Raw genomic sequence first — 16,177 nt, 5'->3', positions numbered from 1 at the left:
TTACCTACTGTAACCCCAGCTTCTATGAGTATTGGCGTAGCCCTCTAAGTGCTGGGCCCCACTGGCTCCACGAATAACTGAAGAAAAGTTATTTTGTATGGGAGCAGATTGTCGGGCCTCTTTCCTATTTATAATGGAAGGAGGCCCGAGGGTGGGCCCCACCTTGTGGGTGGACGTGGACTACAAGTGTTTCAGTGCTGCGCGGGGGCGCAGGGGATTACCCAATAACAATAGGGTTAGAGGGCTACGCCATTACTCATAGAAGCTGGAGTTACAGTAGGTAACTTCAGATTTGTTAACTTCTACTAGACTTCTAATAACAAACAAACAACAACAATAATAATAATAATAAGTGTTTAATATTTGGTCGGGTTATAAAACATACAGACAGGAAATGTGCTTCCACACTTTGGTTCATCTGCATAGAAACATCGTTGTCAATAACAACAGAAGTGCTTAATATCTGTGCAAAACAACAATACTGTCAACAAAACAATACTGTCAACAAAACAATAATACTTTCAACAAAACAATAATACTGTCAACCAAACAACAATACTGTCAACACAAAAATACTGTCAACAAACATGAGAAAAAACCGTAAACAGCTTCTGTCTGTAACCCTCAGTACGGATTCCTTCATCACTCTGTACCGCGAAATACTGAAGAACCTCTGCAGAACACATCGCTCTGCTGGAATCCAGGGGAACCTGAAACCATCAGGAACCTGAACCCTACAGGAACCCTTTAGGACCTGCAGGACTAACAGGAAACTGAAGGACTAGGAGAACCCCAAAGGACTAGGAGAACCTGGAAGGAGAACCTGGGAGGAGAACCTGGAAGGACTAGGAGAATCAGCAGCGCAATGGGTTCTGCAAGACGTTCCCTTCAAAGTTGTAAGATGTAAAATAGAGATTATGGCTTCAACAGCCCGACAGGATAGTACCCTGATACCCAGAGCCACCAGAACCACCAGAACCCGTTCACATCTTCAGAGGGTCCACACTGCAACAACAATAATAATAGCAATAATACAAATAAAACTGTTCTGATGAGGGAACCAACATTAGTTCCCTCTCGTCTCCTTCAGTTTAGAGCTACGTTTACCTTTCGATCAAAAGAATATATAATCTGCTTTGACGGCAAAGGAACATCAAGAACCTTAGAACCACCAGGAACCACCAGGAACCACCAGAAACCTTAGAACCATCAGAACCATCAGGAACCTTGGAACCACCAGGAACCATCAGAACGATCAGAACAATCAGAAACATCAGAACCATCAGGAACCTTAGAACCACCAGGAACCATCAGAACCATCAGGACCATCAGGAACCTTAGAAACACCAGGAACAATCAGAACCATCAGGAACCTTAGAACCACCAGGAACAATCAGAACCATCAGAACCATCAGGACAATCAGGAACCTTGGAACCACCAGGAACAATCAGAACCATCAGAACCATCAGAACCATCATAACCATCAGAACCATCAGGAACATCAGGAACATCAGAACCATCAGGAACCTTAGAACCACCAGGAACAATCAGAACCATCAGAACCATCAGGACCATCAGGAACCTTCGAACCACCAGGAACAATCAGAACCATCAGAACCATCAGGACCATCAGGAACATTGGAACCACCAGGAACAATCAGAACCATCAGAACCATAAAGAACCTTAGAACCACCAGGAACAATCAGAACCATCAGAACCATCAGAACCATCAGAACCATCAGAACTATCAGGAACATCAGAACCATCAGGAACATCAGGAACATCAGGAACTACAGGCAGATGTGGATCAGTTCTCGCTCCAGGTCGTGGATCAGAGTGTCGAAGTCCTTCAAACTGAGTCGACAGTTGAACGGAGCGTCAAAGTCCAGGAACTCTTCGACATAAAGACCTGGTCCTGCTGCTGATGAAGACCAGGACCTCTTCTTCTGCTCCTCTTCATCACTGCTGCACCTCTTCTTCTGCTCCTCTTCATCACTGCTGCCTGGAACAGAAGAGTTTCAGTCACACACTGGCTCTTTCTGAACTGGGACTCATTGGCCCAGACTACCTGCTCCCCCTCGCTACTGAAGCTTCCCTCAGGTCCCCATCCTGGGCCTCATGACCCCTCCCTCACCTTCCTCACCTTCCTCCCTCACCTCCCTCACCTTCTTCACCTCCCTCATCTTCCTCACCTTCCTTCACCTTCCTCACCTTCCTCACCTTCCTCACCACATCCGAGTCTGGACTGGTCTGAACTGGACTGGTCTGGTCTGGTCTGAACTGGTCTGAACTGGTCTGGACTGGTGTTAATGGTACCGGTCTATGCTACACTGATGTCTTAACAGGAAGTGATGTCAACAGTTACCTCCGTCGCTGTCGCTTCCTGCCACCTCGTCATAGTCGGCTTCCTGTCCGGACAGGAAGTCCCGCCCACAGACGCTCCAGTCCCCGGCGTACCGGTTGATCGGTGGCGGACTCTCCAACCGGGCGTCTCGACCGCGGCGTGACACCACTTTCTGTTCAGGGCTCTCAGCCATTCGCAGCGCAGGAAGCCGAGGCTGCTTCTTCCGCAGGGGTTTATGGGTCAGGCCGGGGGAGGGAGGGGGGGAGGCGTCGCTGTGGTCGTCTGATGGCACTCGATTGGTCGGCACTGAGGGGGAGACATTAGAATACATTTAGCTGAGTCTAAAAGGAGTATCCAAGGAAAACCAGACCCTCAGAGACCCTCCCAGTTTACACCAGTTTATAACAGTAAAGCTAATAAAGATAAACCAGTATCGTGTCTTTTTCCGTCTCACTCAGTCTTCAGTTTCTAAGCTGCTGACAATGAGTCTGAACCAGGAGCTGAGTCTGAACCAGGACCAGCTGAGTCTGCACCAGGACAAGCTGAGTCTGAACCAGGACCAGCAGAGTCTGAACCAGGAGCTGAGTCTGAGCCAGGAGCTGAGTCTGAACCAGGAGCTGAGTCTGAACCAGGACCAGCAGAGTCTGAACCAGGACCAGCTGAGTCTGAACCAGGAACTGAGTCTGAACCAGGAGCAGCAGAGTCTGAACCAGGACCAGCTGAGTCTGAAACCAACACTAGCTGAGAGGAACCAGCACCAGAACCCTAGAGGGACTCACCTGGCCACAGCTGCAGCAGGTAATGCAGAGCCTCGATGTGTCTCTTGAAGTCCACCGCACTCTCCTCCCCCAATGCCTTCCCCCCCATCCTGCCTCCCCCCCCTCCCCCTCCCCTCCAGGCCTCCTGGGTGGGGGTGAGCAGAACCGGGCCGAAGCAGACCGCCAGGTTCTGGTGGGTCATCCTGTTCCAGGGGCTGAGGGAGGCCACCAGGCTCAGGTGGTCCAGCAGCAGGGACAGGGTGGCCTGAAAGACAGGGGGTTCACATTCAGGTGTAGGACAGGTGGTCTATTACACTATCAAACATATAGATGATCAAACATATAGATGATCAATACATGTATGTGTAGACATTTCTACACTGTAGCTGCTGAGCACATGATGATAAAGACAGGTACAGGTGTGTTGTGTGTTACAGGCAGTGTTGGGACTAACGCGTTACTGTAACGCAGTAACTAGTACTCTAACGCATTACTTTGTAAATTCAGTAACTCAGTTCCCGTTACTACGTGGTGCGTTACTCCGTTATTTTTTTTATATAGTCTCGGCTCCCAGACGTTGGTGAGCGGCGCCAACAGCGAGGCGAACAGAGATGAGAACTGTACTTAAGCACTTGAGTAAATATACTTGGATACTTCCTGTGTCACATGCGGAGACGCGCTGTGGGCGTGTTTGTGTTTACTAACAAGACTATCATGGCGGCGGCGGAGCTCAAGTCGAGTTTCTCCGCCTGGAGATATTCTCAATATTTCACTTTTGTCGAGCACAAAGAAAAGAAGGTTTTAGTTAAATGTAAGTTGTGTCTTGGCGGGTCAAAGATCCTATCTACTGCCCAAAACAGCAATTCAGATCTGTTGGAACATCTTCAGAAACAACATGCTGGGACGAAGCTAGTAGCTAAGACCACAGACCCAGACTCATCCCACTCCACCTCTACCTCAGCAACAGCTGCTGGGTTTGAACCGAGGGACTGCTAGCCAGGGAAAAGTTGATAAAGCCATTGCACGTTGTAGAACACATGCAGGCTATTTCTACTATTTCTATTTCTATTTCTTGATCAACAGATTGCATTATTCTGCAATGCAATAACAGTACTGAAATGGAGGCTATAAGGGCATTAATGGGAGCCCTTTAAGTAACTAACGCGTTACTGTTCACAGTAACGCGTTACTTTTGGGTGTAAGTAATCAGTAAAGTAGCTTAGTTACTTTTGAAATGAAGTAACTAGTAATGGTAGCACAAAACTGGTTACAGGTGTGTTACAGGTGTGTTATGTGTTACAGGTGTGTTGTGTGTTACAGATGTGTCGGGTGCCCTCTCCCCTCCCTGGAGGTACTGTACAGCTCTCGTTGCCTTAAGAAGGCAGTCAAGATTCTCAAGGACCCACACCATCCGGGTAACGAGCACTTTGTACGGCTGCGCTCAGGCAGGCGCTTCTGTGCCATGTCTTCCCGGACAAACAGACTCAAGTTTAGTTTCTTTCCCAGGGCCATATGTGCACTAAACGCTGCTAATATTTAAGTTATCATGTCTTCCGTGCAATATGAGGGGAATCGTGCAATTTAATGTGTGTTTCAGGTGTGTTTCAGGTGTGTTACAGGTGTTTCAGGTGTGTTTCAGGTGTATTTCAGGTTTGTTACAGGTGTGTTTCAGGTGTATTTCAGGTGTGTTTCAGGTGTGTTACAGGTGTGTTACAGGTATGTTACAGATGTTGCAGGTGTGTTACAGGCGTTTAAGGTGTGTTTCAGGTGTTTCAGGTGTATTTCAGGTGTGTTTCAGGTGTGTTTCAGGTGTGCTACAGGTGTTTTACAGATGTTTCAGGTGTGTTACAGATGTTTAAGGTGTGTTACAGGTGTTTCAGGTGTGTTTCAGGTGTGTTACAGGTGTGTTTCAGGTGTGTTTCAGGTGTGTTTCAGGTGTGTTTCAGGTGTTTTACAGATGTTTCAGGTGTGTTACAGATGTTTAAGGTGTGTTACAGGTGTTTCAGGTGTGTTTCAGGTGTGTTACAGGTGTTTCAGGTGTGTTTCAGGTGTATTTCAGGTTTGTTACAGGTGTGTTTCAGGTGTATTTCAGGTGTGTTACAGATGTTTCAGGTGTGTTACAGGTGTTTAAGGTGTGTTTCAGGTGTTTCAGGTGTATTTCAGGTGTGTTTCAGGTGTGTTTCAGGTGTGTTACAGGTGTGTTACAGGTGTGTTACAGGTGTGTTACAGATGTTTCAGGTGTGTTACAGATGTTTAAGGTGTGTTACAGGTGTTTCAGGTGTGTTTCAGGTGTGTTACAGGTGTTTCAGGTGTGTTACAGGTGTTTCAGGTGTGTTTCAGGTGTGTTTCAGGTGTGTTACAGGTGTGTTACAGGTGTTTCAGGTGTGTTTCAGGTGTGTTACAGGTGTTTCAGGTGTGTTTCAGGTGTGTTACAGGTGTGTTTCAGGTGTGTTACAGGTGTGTTACAGTTGTTTCAGGTGTGTTTCAGGTCTGTTTCAGGTGTGTTTCAGGTGTGTTTCAGGTGTGTTACAGGTGTGTTTCAGGTGTGTTTCAGGTGTGTTACAGGTGTGTTTCAGGTGTGTTACAGGTGTGTTACAGTTGTTTCAGGTGTGTTTCAGGTGTGTTACAGGTGTTTCAGGTGTATTTCAGGTGTGTTACAGGTGTGTTACAGGTGTATTTCAGGTTTGTTACAGGTGTGTTTCAGGTGTATTTCAGGTGTGTTTCAGGTGTGTTACAGGTGTGTTTCAGGTGTGTTACAGGTGTGTTACAGTTGTTTCAGGTGTGTTTCAGGTGTGTTTCAGGTGTGTTACAGGTGTTTCAGGTGTATTTCAGGTTTGTTACAGGTGTGTTTCAGGTGTATTTCAGGTGTGTTTCAGGTGTGTTACAGGTGTGTTCCAGGTGTGTTACAGGTGTTTAAGGTGTGTTACAGGTGTTTCAGGTGTATTTCAGGTGTGTTTCAGGTGTGTTTCAGGTGTGTTACAGGTGTGTTACAGGTATTTTACAGATGTTTCAGGTGTGTTACAGATGTTTAAGGTGTGTTACAGGTGTTTCAGGTGTGTTTCAGGTGTGTTACAGGTGTTTCAGGTGTGTTACAGGTGTTTCAGGTGTGTTTCAGGTGTGTTTCAGGTGTGTTTCAGGTGTGTTACAGGTGTTTCAGGTGTGTTTCAGGTGTGTTACAGGTGTGTTACAGGTGTTTCAGGTGTGTTTCAGGTGTGTTTCAGGTGTGTTACAGGTGTGTTACAGGTGTTTCAGGTGTGTTTCAGGTGTGTTACAGGTGTGTTACAGGTGTTTCAGGTGTGTTTCAGGTTTGTTTCAGGTGTTTCAGGTGTGTTTCAGGTGTGTTACAGGTGTGTTACAGGTGTTTCAGGTGTGTTTCAGGTTTGTTTCAGGTGTTTCAGGTGTGTTTCAGGTGTGTTACAGGTGTGTTACAGGTGTTACAGGTGTGTTTCAGGTGAGTTTCAGGTATTCAGGTCTCACTCTCTCAGGCGGTGGCAGACAGGTCAGCAACTCCACGGTTCTCCGGTTCTGCTCGGGATCCGGGGCTGTGGGGGGGGCCGGGGGGGGCTGCAGGGTCAAGGCCTCCCTCACCACCTGGTACAGGGAGGAGGTGATGAGGGGGGAGGGCAGCTCCCGCAGGTAGTCCTTCAGGATACCTGAGGACAGGAAGGACTTCAGGAGTTTGATTAAAGAGGGGGGCCCTGAGGGGACCTGGTGAACACAGAGGACCTTTACTTCCAGCAGCTCAGGAAGAAAGCCCTCAGGATTATCAAAGACCCCCATCCCCCCAGCCACAAACTGCTCAGTCTGCTGCCGCCTGGCAGGCGGTACCGCAGCATCCGGACTAAAACCACCAGACTCAGAGACAGCTTCATCCCACAGGCCAGAAGACTGTTAAACACCTGGACTGCTGAAACAACATCCATAACATTCATCTGCTACTTAGTAATTATCTATCTATTATCTAATATATCATTCCAATAGCTTGCATATAGACTCTTATTTCACTATTTCACTTTTTTAAAACTATTTTTATTTTGTATTACTTTTAATATAATATACTTTAATATTGTTTTAATATTGTCTGCTTTTCTGTATTATTGTGTTGCTCTGTTGGAGAAGCCTATGACCTAAGATTTTCAACAACATCATTACTCTGTAGCTATGTTAGTTTGACAATAAAGAACCTTGAACCTTCAGAGACCCCCAAAGACCCCCAGAGACCTCCAAAGACCCTCCAGACCCTCCATACCAAGAAAGCCCCTTCAAAGACCCCCAAAGCCCCCAAAGACCCCCCAGGTGTCCCCTTACCTGTGAGCACGTTGATATCCGGATACAGGTCTTCACTGAGACAGACTGCTGAGCTGTTCCTCTCAAACCAGTCCCTCAGATCCTTCTTCACTGAGGCAGAACCACAGAGCCGGTACAGACCCACCACCTGAGAGACAGGTGAGAGACAGGTGAGAGGGAGACAGGTGAGAGACAGGTGAGAGACAGACAGGTAGAGACAGGTGAAAGACAGACAGGTGAGAGACAGACAGGTAGAGACAGGTGAGAGACAGACAGGTAGAGACAGGTGAGAGACAGACAGGTGAGAGACAGACAGGTAGAGACAGACAGGTGAGAGACAGACAGGTAGAGACAGGTGAGAGACAGACAGGTGAGAGACAGACAGGTAGAGACAGACAGGTGAGAGACAGACAGGTAGAGACAGGTGAGAGACAGACAGGTGAGAGACAGACAGGTAGAGACAGACAGGTAGAGACAGGTGACAGACAGACAGGTGAGAGACAGACAGGTAGAGACAGACAGGTGAGAGACAGACAGGTGAGAGACAGACAGATAGAGACAGACAGGTAGAGACAGGTGAGAGACAGACAGGTGAGAGACAGACAGGTAGAGACAGACAGGTAGAGACAGGTGAGAGACAGACAGGTGAGAGACAGACAGGTAGAGACAGACAGGTAGAGACAGGTGAGAGACAGACAGGTGCGAGACAGACAGGTGAGAGACAGACAGGTGAAAGACAGGTGAGAGACAGCCAGGTGAGAGACAGGTGAGACAGACAGGTGAGCGACAGGAAAGACAGAAAGTTGAGAGACAGGTGAGAGACAGACAGGTGAGAGGGAGACAGGCAGATATGGACAGGTGGACAGGTGTATGCAGGTAGGACAGGTGTATACAGTTAGGACAGGTGGACAGGTGTATGCAGGTAGGACAGGTGGACAGGTGTATACAGTTAGGACAAGTGGACAGGTGTATGCAGGTAGGACAGGTGTATACAGTTAGGACAGGTGGACAGGTGTATACAGTTAGGACAGGTGTATACAGGTTGAACATGTAGGACAGGTGTATACAGTTAGGACAAGTGGACAGGTGTATACAGGTAGGACAGGTGTATACAGTTAAGACAGGTGGACAGGTGTATACAGGTAGGACAGGTGTACCTTGAGTCCTCTGCGCTCGATCTCAGCGACACACTTGGTGATGAGCCGGGGGATGGGGGGGGAGGAGCCTTCTTTCTCCACCAGGTGATGCAGATCCACCCCGAAGACATTAGCCGGGCCCGAGGACTCACTGCAAGACTAAAGGACACACACACACACACACACACACACACACACACACACACACACACACACACACACACACACACACACACACACACACACACACACACACACACACACACACACACACACACACACACACACACACACACACACACACACACACACACACACACACACACACACACACATTACCTGAAACACCTGAGTACCTGAGCGTCTCTCAGCAGTAGTAGCACTGGTAGTAGAAGACTTGGTAGTAATAGTATTGGCAGTATAAGTATTGGTAGTAGTAGTATTGGTAGTAGAAGTATTGGTAGTAGTAGTATATTGGTAGTAGAATTATTGGTAGTAGTAGTATTGGTAGTAGAAGTATTGGTAGTAGTAGTATATTGGTAGTAGAATTATTGGTAGTAGAAGTATTGGTAGTAGTAGTATTGGTAGTAGAATTATTGGTAGTAGTAGTATTGGTAGTAGAAGTATTGGTAGTAGTAGTATATTGGTAGTAGAATTATTGGTAGTAGAAGTATTGGTAGTAGAAGTATTGGTAGTAGAAGTATTGGTAGAAGTATTATTGGTAGTAGAAGTATTGGTAGTAGAAGTATAGGTAGTAGAAGTATTGGTAGTATTGGTAGTAGTAGTATTGGTAGTAGTACTATTGGTAGTAGCAGTATTGGTAGTAGTAGTATTGTTAGTAGAAGTATTGGTAGTAGAAGTATTGGTAGTAGAAGTATTGGTACAGTAGTATAAGTATTGGTAGTAGCAGTATTGGTAGTAGAAGTATTGGTAGTAGCAGTATTGGTAGTAGAAGTATTGGTAGTAGAAGTATTGGTAGTACTGCTGTTACCTGGTTGTCCCAGTTCTCCTGCAGAGACAGCTTCAGGTAGATCAGTCCTCGGGGCTCCAGCCTCACACACAGCTGCTGACTGCGACTCCCTGAAACACACACCTTTAATTAACACACACACGTTTAATTAACACACACACACCTTTAATTAACACACACACACACACACACACACACACACACACACACACACACACACACACACACACACACACACACACACACACACACACACACACACACACACACACACACACACACACACACACACACACACACACACACACACACACACACACACACACACCTTTAATTAAACAAACACCTTGAATGATCATAATGTTTATGTCTGTGCAGTACAGTAGTGTGTGTGTGTGTGTGTGTGGGGGGGGTTGTAACTCACCTTTAAAGAGCGGGGGGATGCAGACCCCCCCCAGAGCACAGACCCTGTTCCTTGGGGGGGGGTCTGATGGTCCTCCTGCAGGAGGAGCTAAAAACACAGGAAAAAACGTCAACACCTTTATTAACACTGCAGAAGAACAGGTGGGACAGGTGAGCAGCAGACAGGTGAGCTGCAGACAGGTGAGCTGCAGACAGGTGAGCAGCAGACAGGTGAGCTGCAGACAGGTGAGCTGCAGACAGGTGAGCTGCAGACAGGTGAGCAGCAGACAGGTGAGCTGCAGACAGGTGAGCTGCAGACAGGTGAGCTGCAGACAGGTGAGCAGCAGACAGGTGAGCTGCAGACAGGTGAGCTGCAGACAGGTGAGCAGCAGACAGGTGAGCTGCAGACAGGTGAGCTGCAGACAGGTGAGCTGCAGACAGGTGAGCTGCAGACAGGTGAGCAGCAGACAGGTGAGCTGCAGACAGGTGAGCAGCAGACAGGTGAGCTGCAGACAGGTGAGCTGCAGACAGGTGAGCAGCAGACAGGTGAGCTGCAGACAGGTGAGCTGCAGACAGGTGAGCAGCAGACAGGTGAGCTGCAGACAGGTGAGCAGCAGACAGGTGAGCAGCAGACAGGTGAGCTGCAGACGGGTGAGCAGCAGACGGGTGAGCAGCAGACAGGTGAGCAGCAGACAGGTGAGCAGCAGACAGGTGAGCAGCAGACAGGTGAGCTGCAGACAGGTGAGCAGCAGACGGGTGAGCAGCAGACAGGTGAGCTGCAGACAGGTGAGCTGCAGACAGGTGAGCTGCAGACAGGTGAGCAGCAGACAGGTGAGCTGCAGACAGGTGAGCTGCAGACAGGTGAGCTGCAGACAGGTGAGCAGCAGACAGGTGAGCTGCAGACAGGTGAGCTGCAGACAGGTGAGCAGCAGACAGGTGAGCAGCAGACAGGTGAGCAGCAGACAGGTGAGCAGCAGACAGCTGAGCTGCAAACAGGTGAGCAGCAGACAGGTGAGCTGCAGACAGGTGTAGTACCAGGGCCCTTTCTCTAACTCCCCTCCTCGTCCCTTAGTCCCGCCCACAGGAGATGCGAGCGGAGGAGCCGAGGAGAGAGGAGTCGAGGAGGGGAGCCGAGGAGAGAGGATCAGAGGAAGGGAGCCGAGGAGAGAGGAGTCGAGGAGGGGAGCCGAGGAGAGAGGAGTCGAGGAGGGGAAGCAGTCTGATGGACAGATGTGTTCATGACGACTTATATATTTACTTTAATTCATTCACAGTGCGGTATAATGAGACAATAACATTCTACATATGCGGGGACACACACACACACACACACACACACACACACACACACACACACACACACACACACACACACACACACACACACACACACACACACACACACACACACACACACACACACACACACACACACACACACACACACACACACACACACACACACACACACACACACACACACACACACACACACACACACACACACTGCTCTGCTTTCTGCACGGACCTCTCAGCTGTTCTCTCTGGAAACATCGCGTCGTGATGAGAGCAGTTAATAAAATAATATCCAGGGGATGCATGCAGAGCTGTGATTGGCTGAGATCAGTCCGGCCGTGCGTCACGACTCTTTGAAACATCTCTGTTCCCGGAAATGCATCCACGAAGGAGCCGAGGAGGAGCCATCAGTGTTTCCTCGGTTAGAGCTCCTCCAGAGAGCCTCCTCTCTCCTCTCTCCTCTCTCCTCTCTCCTCGGTTAGAGCTCCTCCAGAGAGCCTCCTCTCTCCTCTCTCCTCTTTCCTCTCTCCTCGGTTAGAGCTCCTCCAGAGAGCCTCCTCTCTTCTCTCTCCTCTCTCCTCTCTCCTCGGTTAGAGCTCCTCCAGAGAGCCTCCTCTCTCCTCTCTCCTCTCTCCTCTCTCCTCGGTTAGAGCTCCTCCAGAGAGCCTCATCTCTCCTCTTTCCTCTCTCCTCGGTTAGAGCTCCTCCAGAGAGCCTCCTCTCTCCTCTCTCCTCTTTCCTCTCTCCTCGGTTAGAGCTCCTCCAGAGAGCCTCCTCTCTCCTCTCTCCTCGGTTAGAGCTCCTCCAGAGAGCCTCCTCTCTCCTCTTTCCTCTCTCCTCGGTTAGAGCTCCTTCAGAGAGCCTCCTCTCTCCTCTCTCCTCTCTCCTCGGTTAGAGCTCCTCCAGAGAGACTCCTCTCTCCTCTCTCCTCTCTCCTCGGTTAGAGCTCCTCCAGAGAGCCTCCTCTCTCCTCTCTCCTCTCTCCTCGGTTAGAGCTCCTCCAGAGAGCCTCCTTGACGCTCGATCCTTGGTCCTCGATGTACATTTAGAGAAATGAGATGTCCTTCAACATGGTGCGCTGAAATCCATTTCCGGGTCACTACCGGAGGACCGAGGAGTCGAGGAGTCGAGGAGTCGAGGAGGGGAAATCAGTGGAATGAGAAAGGGCCCTGGAGTCAGCAGCAGACAGGTGAGCAGCAGACAGGTGAGACAGACAGGTGAGACAGGTGAGCAGCAGACAGCTGTAGTACCTGGAGTCAGCAGCAGACAGGTGAGACAGGTGAGACAGGTGAGCAGCAGACAGGTGAGACAGACAGGTGCAGTACCTGGAGTCAGCAGCAGGAGGCGCAGCAGCCTGGCTCTCTCCAGCTGCAGGTGGAAGGCGTGGTTCAGAGGGAGGGCGGAGCCTCTGAGGGTCAGCTGGGACGTCCGGGCTCTGGTGACTCCGTCCACCTGGATCGCCAGGAACACCTGCTTACTGCCAGAACACCTGAGAGACAACATCACAGGAACACCTGAGAGACAATACCACAGGAACACCTGAGAGACAATACCACAGGAACACCGGAGAGACAACACCTGAGAGACAATACCACAGGAACACCTGAGCGACAATACCACAGGAACACCTGAGAGACAATACCACAGGAACACCTGAGAGACAATACCACAGGAACACCTGAGCGACAATACCACAGGAACACCTGAGAGACAACACCTGAGAGACAATACCACAGGAACACCTGAGAGACAACACCTGAGAGACAATACCACAGGAACACCTGAGAGACAATACCAAAGGAACACCTGAGAGACAATACCACAGGAACATCTGAGAGACAATACCTGAGAGACAACACCTGAGAGACAATACCACAGGAACACCTGAGAGACAACACCTGAGAGACAACACCTGAGAGACAATACCACAGGAACACCTGAGAGACAACACCTGAGAGACAATACCACAGGAACACCTGAGAGACAACACCTGAGAGACAACACCTGAGAGACAATACCACAGGAACACCTGAGAGACAACACCTGAGAGACAACACCTGAGAGACAATACCACAGGAACACCTGAGAGAAAATACCACAGGAACACCTGAGAGACAATACCACAGGAACACCTGAGAGACAACACCTGAGAGACAACACCTGAGAGACAATACCTGAGAGACAACACCACAGGAACACCTGAGAGACAACATCATAGGAACACCTGAGAGACAGACAATACCTGAGAGACAATACAGGAGAGACAACACCCGAGAGACAATACCGGAGAGACAACACCTGAGAGACAACACCTGAGAGACAACACCACAGGAACACCTGAGAGACAACATCACATGAACACCTGAGAGACAATACCACAGGAACACCTGAGAGACAACACCTGAGAGACAATACCTGAGAGACAACACCTGAGAGACAATACCACAGGAACACCTGAGAGACAATACCACAGGAACACCTGAGAGACAATACCACAGGAACACCTGAGAGACAATACCAAAGGAACACCTGAGAGACAACACCTGAGAGACAATACCTGAGAGACAACACCTGAGAGACAATACCAAAGGAACACCTGAGAGACAACAATACAGGAACACCTGAGAGACAACATCAAAGGAACACCTGAGAGACAACATCACAGGAACACCTGAGAGACAACATCACAATCAAGAATACTCTAAATAATACTAAATAATAATAAATATGTGTTTTAATAATAATATATCATATATTTATTAATAATAGTACCCGCTGCTCTTCAGCTCCTCCAGCCCCAGCAGGTGGACAGTCAGTAGCCCTGTGACCCGCTGGCTGTTTCTTGGCGGTTCGATGCCCGAGTACATCTGGAACGAGCTGACGTCACATGTTTCCTGGGGGGAGGCGAGGGGAGGGGCCTGTTGCCGTGGCAGCAGCTCAGGGGAGTCCCCGTCGCTAAGGTAGCCTTAAAGGGAAACACACAGGTTCAGATTCAATAAGGATAGCTCGTTAGCGAGAGCTATGGTAGAAGTCTGTTTGTTGGTTTGTGTTCATCTGGTCGGTCATTTCGTCGTTTTTACTGTCTTGCTTTTTGTACTATATGTTGGAACACCGTTAAACCTCTGTTTAACATCTGATGTTGGATTGGTAACATATGATGTTGGATTGGTAACATATGATATTGGATTGGTAACATCTGATGTTGGATTGGTAACATCTGATATTTGATTGGTAACATATGATATTGGATTGGTAACATCTTATATTTGATTGGTAACATCTGATATTGGATTGGTAACATCTGATGTTGGATTGGTAACATCTGATGTTGGATTGGTAACATCTGATGTTGGATTGGTAACATATGATGTTGGATTGGTAACATCTGATATTGGATTGGTAACATCTGATATTTGATTGGTAACATCTGATGTTGGATTGGTAACATCTGATGTTGGATTGGTAACATCTGATATTGGATTGGTAACATCTGATATTGGATTGGTAACATCTGATATTGGATTGGTAACATCTGATGTTGGATTGGTAACATCTGATGTTGGATTGGTAACATCTGATATTGGATTGGTAACATCTGATATTGGATTGGTAACATCTGATGTTGGATTGGTAACATATGATGTTGGATTGGTAACATCTGATGTTGGATTGGTAACATCTGATATTGGATTGGTAACATCTGATATTGGATTGGTAACATCTGATGTTGGATTGGTAACATCTGATGTTGGATTGGTAACATCTGATATTGGATTGGTAACATCTGATATTGGATTGGTAACATCTGATGTTGGATTGGTAACATCTGATGTTGGATTGGTAACATATGATGTTGGATTGGTAACATCTGATGTTGGATTGGTAACATATGATGTTGGATTGGTAACATATGATGTTGGATTGGTAACATCTGATATTTGATTGGTAACATATGATATTGGATTGGTAACATCTTATATTTGATTGGTAACATCTGATATTGGATTGGTAACATCTGATGTTGGATTGGTAACATCTGATGTTGGATTGGTAACATCTGATGTTGGATTGGTAACATATGATGTTGGATTGGTAACATCTGATATTGGATTGGTAACATCTGATATTTGATTGGTAACATCTGATGTTGGATTGGTAACATCTGATGTTGGATTGGTAACATCTGATATTGGATTGGTAACATCTGATATTGGATTGGTAACATCTGATATTGGATTGGTAACATCTGATGTTGGATTGGTAACATCTGATGTTGGATTGGTAACATCTGATATTGGATTGGTAACATCTGATATTGGATTGGTAACATCTGATATTGGATTGGTAACATCTGATGTTGGATTGGTAACATATGATGTTGGATTGGTAACATCTGATGTTGGATTGGTAACATCTGATATTGGATTGGTAACATCTGATATTGGATTGGTAACATCTGATGTTGGATTGGTAACATCTGATGTTGGATTGGTAACATATGATGTTGGATTGGTAACATCTGATGTTGGATTGGTAACATCTGATATTGGATTGGTAACATCTGATATTGGATTGGTAACATCTGATATTTGATTGGTAACATCTGATGTTGGATTGGTAACATCTGATGTTGGATTGGTAACATCTGATATTTGATTGTTAAGTGTTGGTTTCGTTACCTCCCTTAGCGGAGCGTCCTCTCGATGACCTCCGTAGGGGTCGGGCTGGGGGGGCGGAGCTGTCCAGGTGATATCTGCTGATCACATTCTGATTGGACGTGGATGACGCTGTGTTCTTACTGGTCGACTCGTCGCCCCCAGCCCTGCTGTCGCCCCCCCGGCCGCGTGTTGAGCGGAGGCTGAGTTTGCGCCGAAGCTCCGGAAGCTTCTTCATCTTCATGGAGAGTTTCCTCACCGTACCTGGAGACCGCAGCCTGTCAATCACACTACTGGATACGCCCCCTTTCTTCATGGAGGCGGGAC

The 16,177-nt window shown here is 47.8% G+C and overlaps 1 protein-coding gene across 2 annotated transcripts in view; it reads right to left on the bottom strand.

The window, feature by feature from the left end:
• Positions 1–340: 340 nt before the first annotated feature.
• The window catches only part of syde1 (synapse defective Rho GTPase homolog 1), a 33,126-nt gene continuing 17,289 nt past the window's right edge, over positions 341–16,177 (bottom strand). For both annotated transcript variants that reach the window (XM_079657003.1, XM_079657004.1), the window contains exons 5-15: positions 15,875–16,177; positions 13,968–14,160; positions 12,521–12,684; positions 9,922–10,008; positions 9,519–9,607; positions 8,549–8,686; positions 7,413–7,539; positions 6,582–6,757; positions 3,126–3,369; positions 2,368–2,652; positions 341–2,004 (exon numbers count right to left, since the gene is read on the bottom strand). The exon at positions 15,875–16,177 is cut by the window's right edge and continues 21 nt beyond it. In XM_079657003.1, the coding sequence (XP_079513129.1) occupies positions 1,793–2,004; positions 2,368–2,652; positions 3,126–3,369; positions 6,582–6,757; positions 7,413–7,539; positions 8,549–8,686; positions 9,519–9,607; positions 9,922–10,008; positions 12,521–12,684; positions 13,968–14,160; positions 15,875–16,177 (2,018 nt within the window). In that variant the 3' untranslated portion in view covers positions 341–1,792. The remainder of the gene's footprint in view (positions 2,005–2,367; positions 2,653–3,125; positions 3,370–6,581; positions 6,758–7,412; positions 7,540–8,548; positions 8,687–9,518; positions 9,608–9,921; positions 10,009–12,520; positions 12,685–13,967; positions 14,161–15,874) is intronic.

The sequence above is a fragment of the Notothenia rossii genome (assembly GCF_949606895.1).
Source record: "Notothenia rossii genome assembly, chromosome: 11".
Lineage (NCBI taxonomy): Eukaryota > Metazoa > Chordata > Actinopteri > Perciformes > Nototheniidae > Notothenia > Notothenia rossii.
Note: the sequence above shows the minus strand (reverse complement) of the source record. Positions and strands in the feature narration are given on the sequence as shown.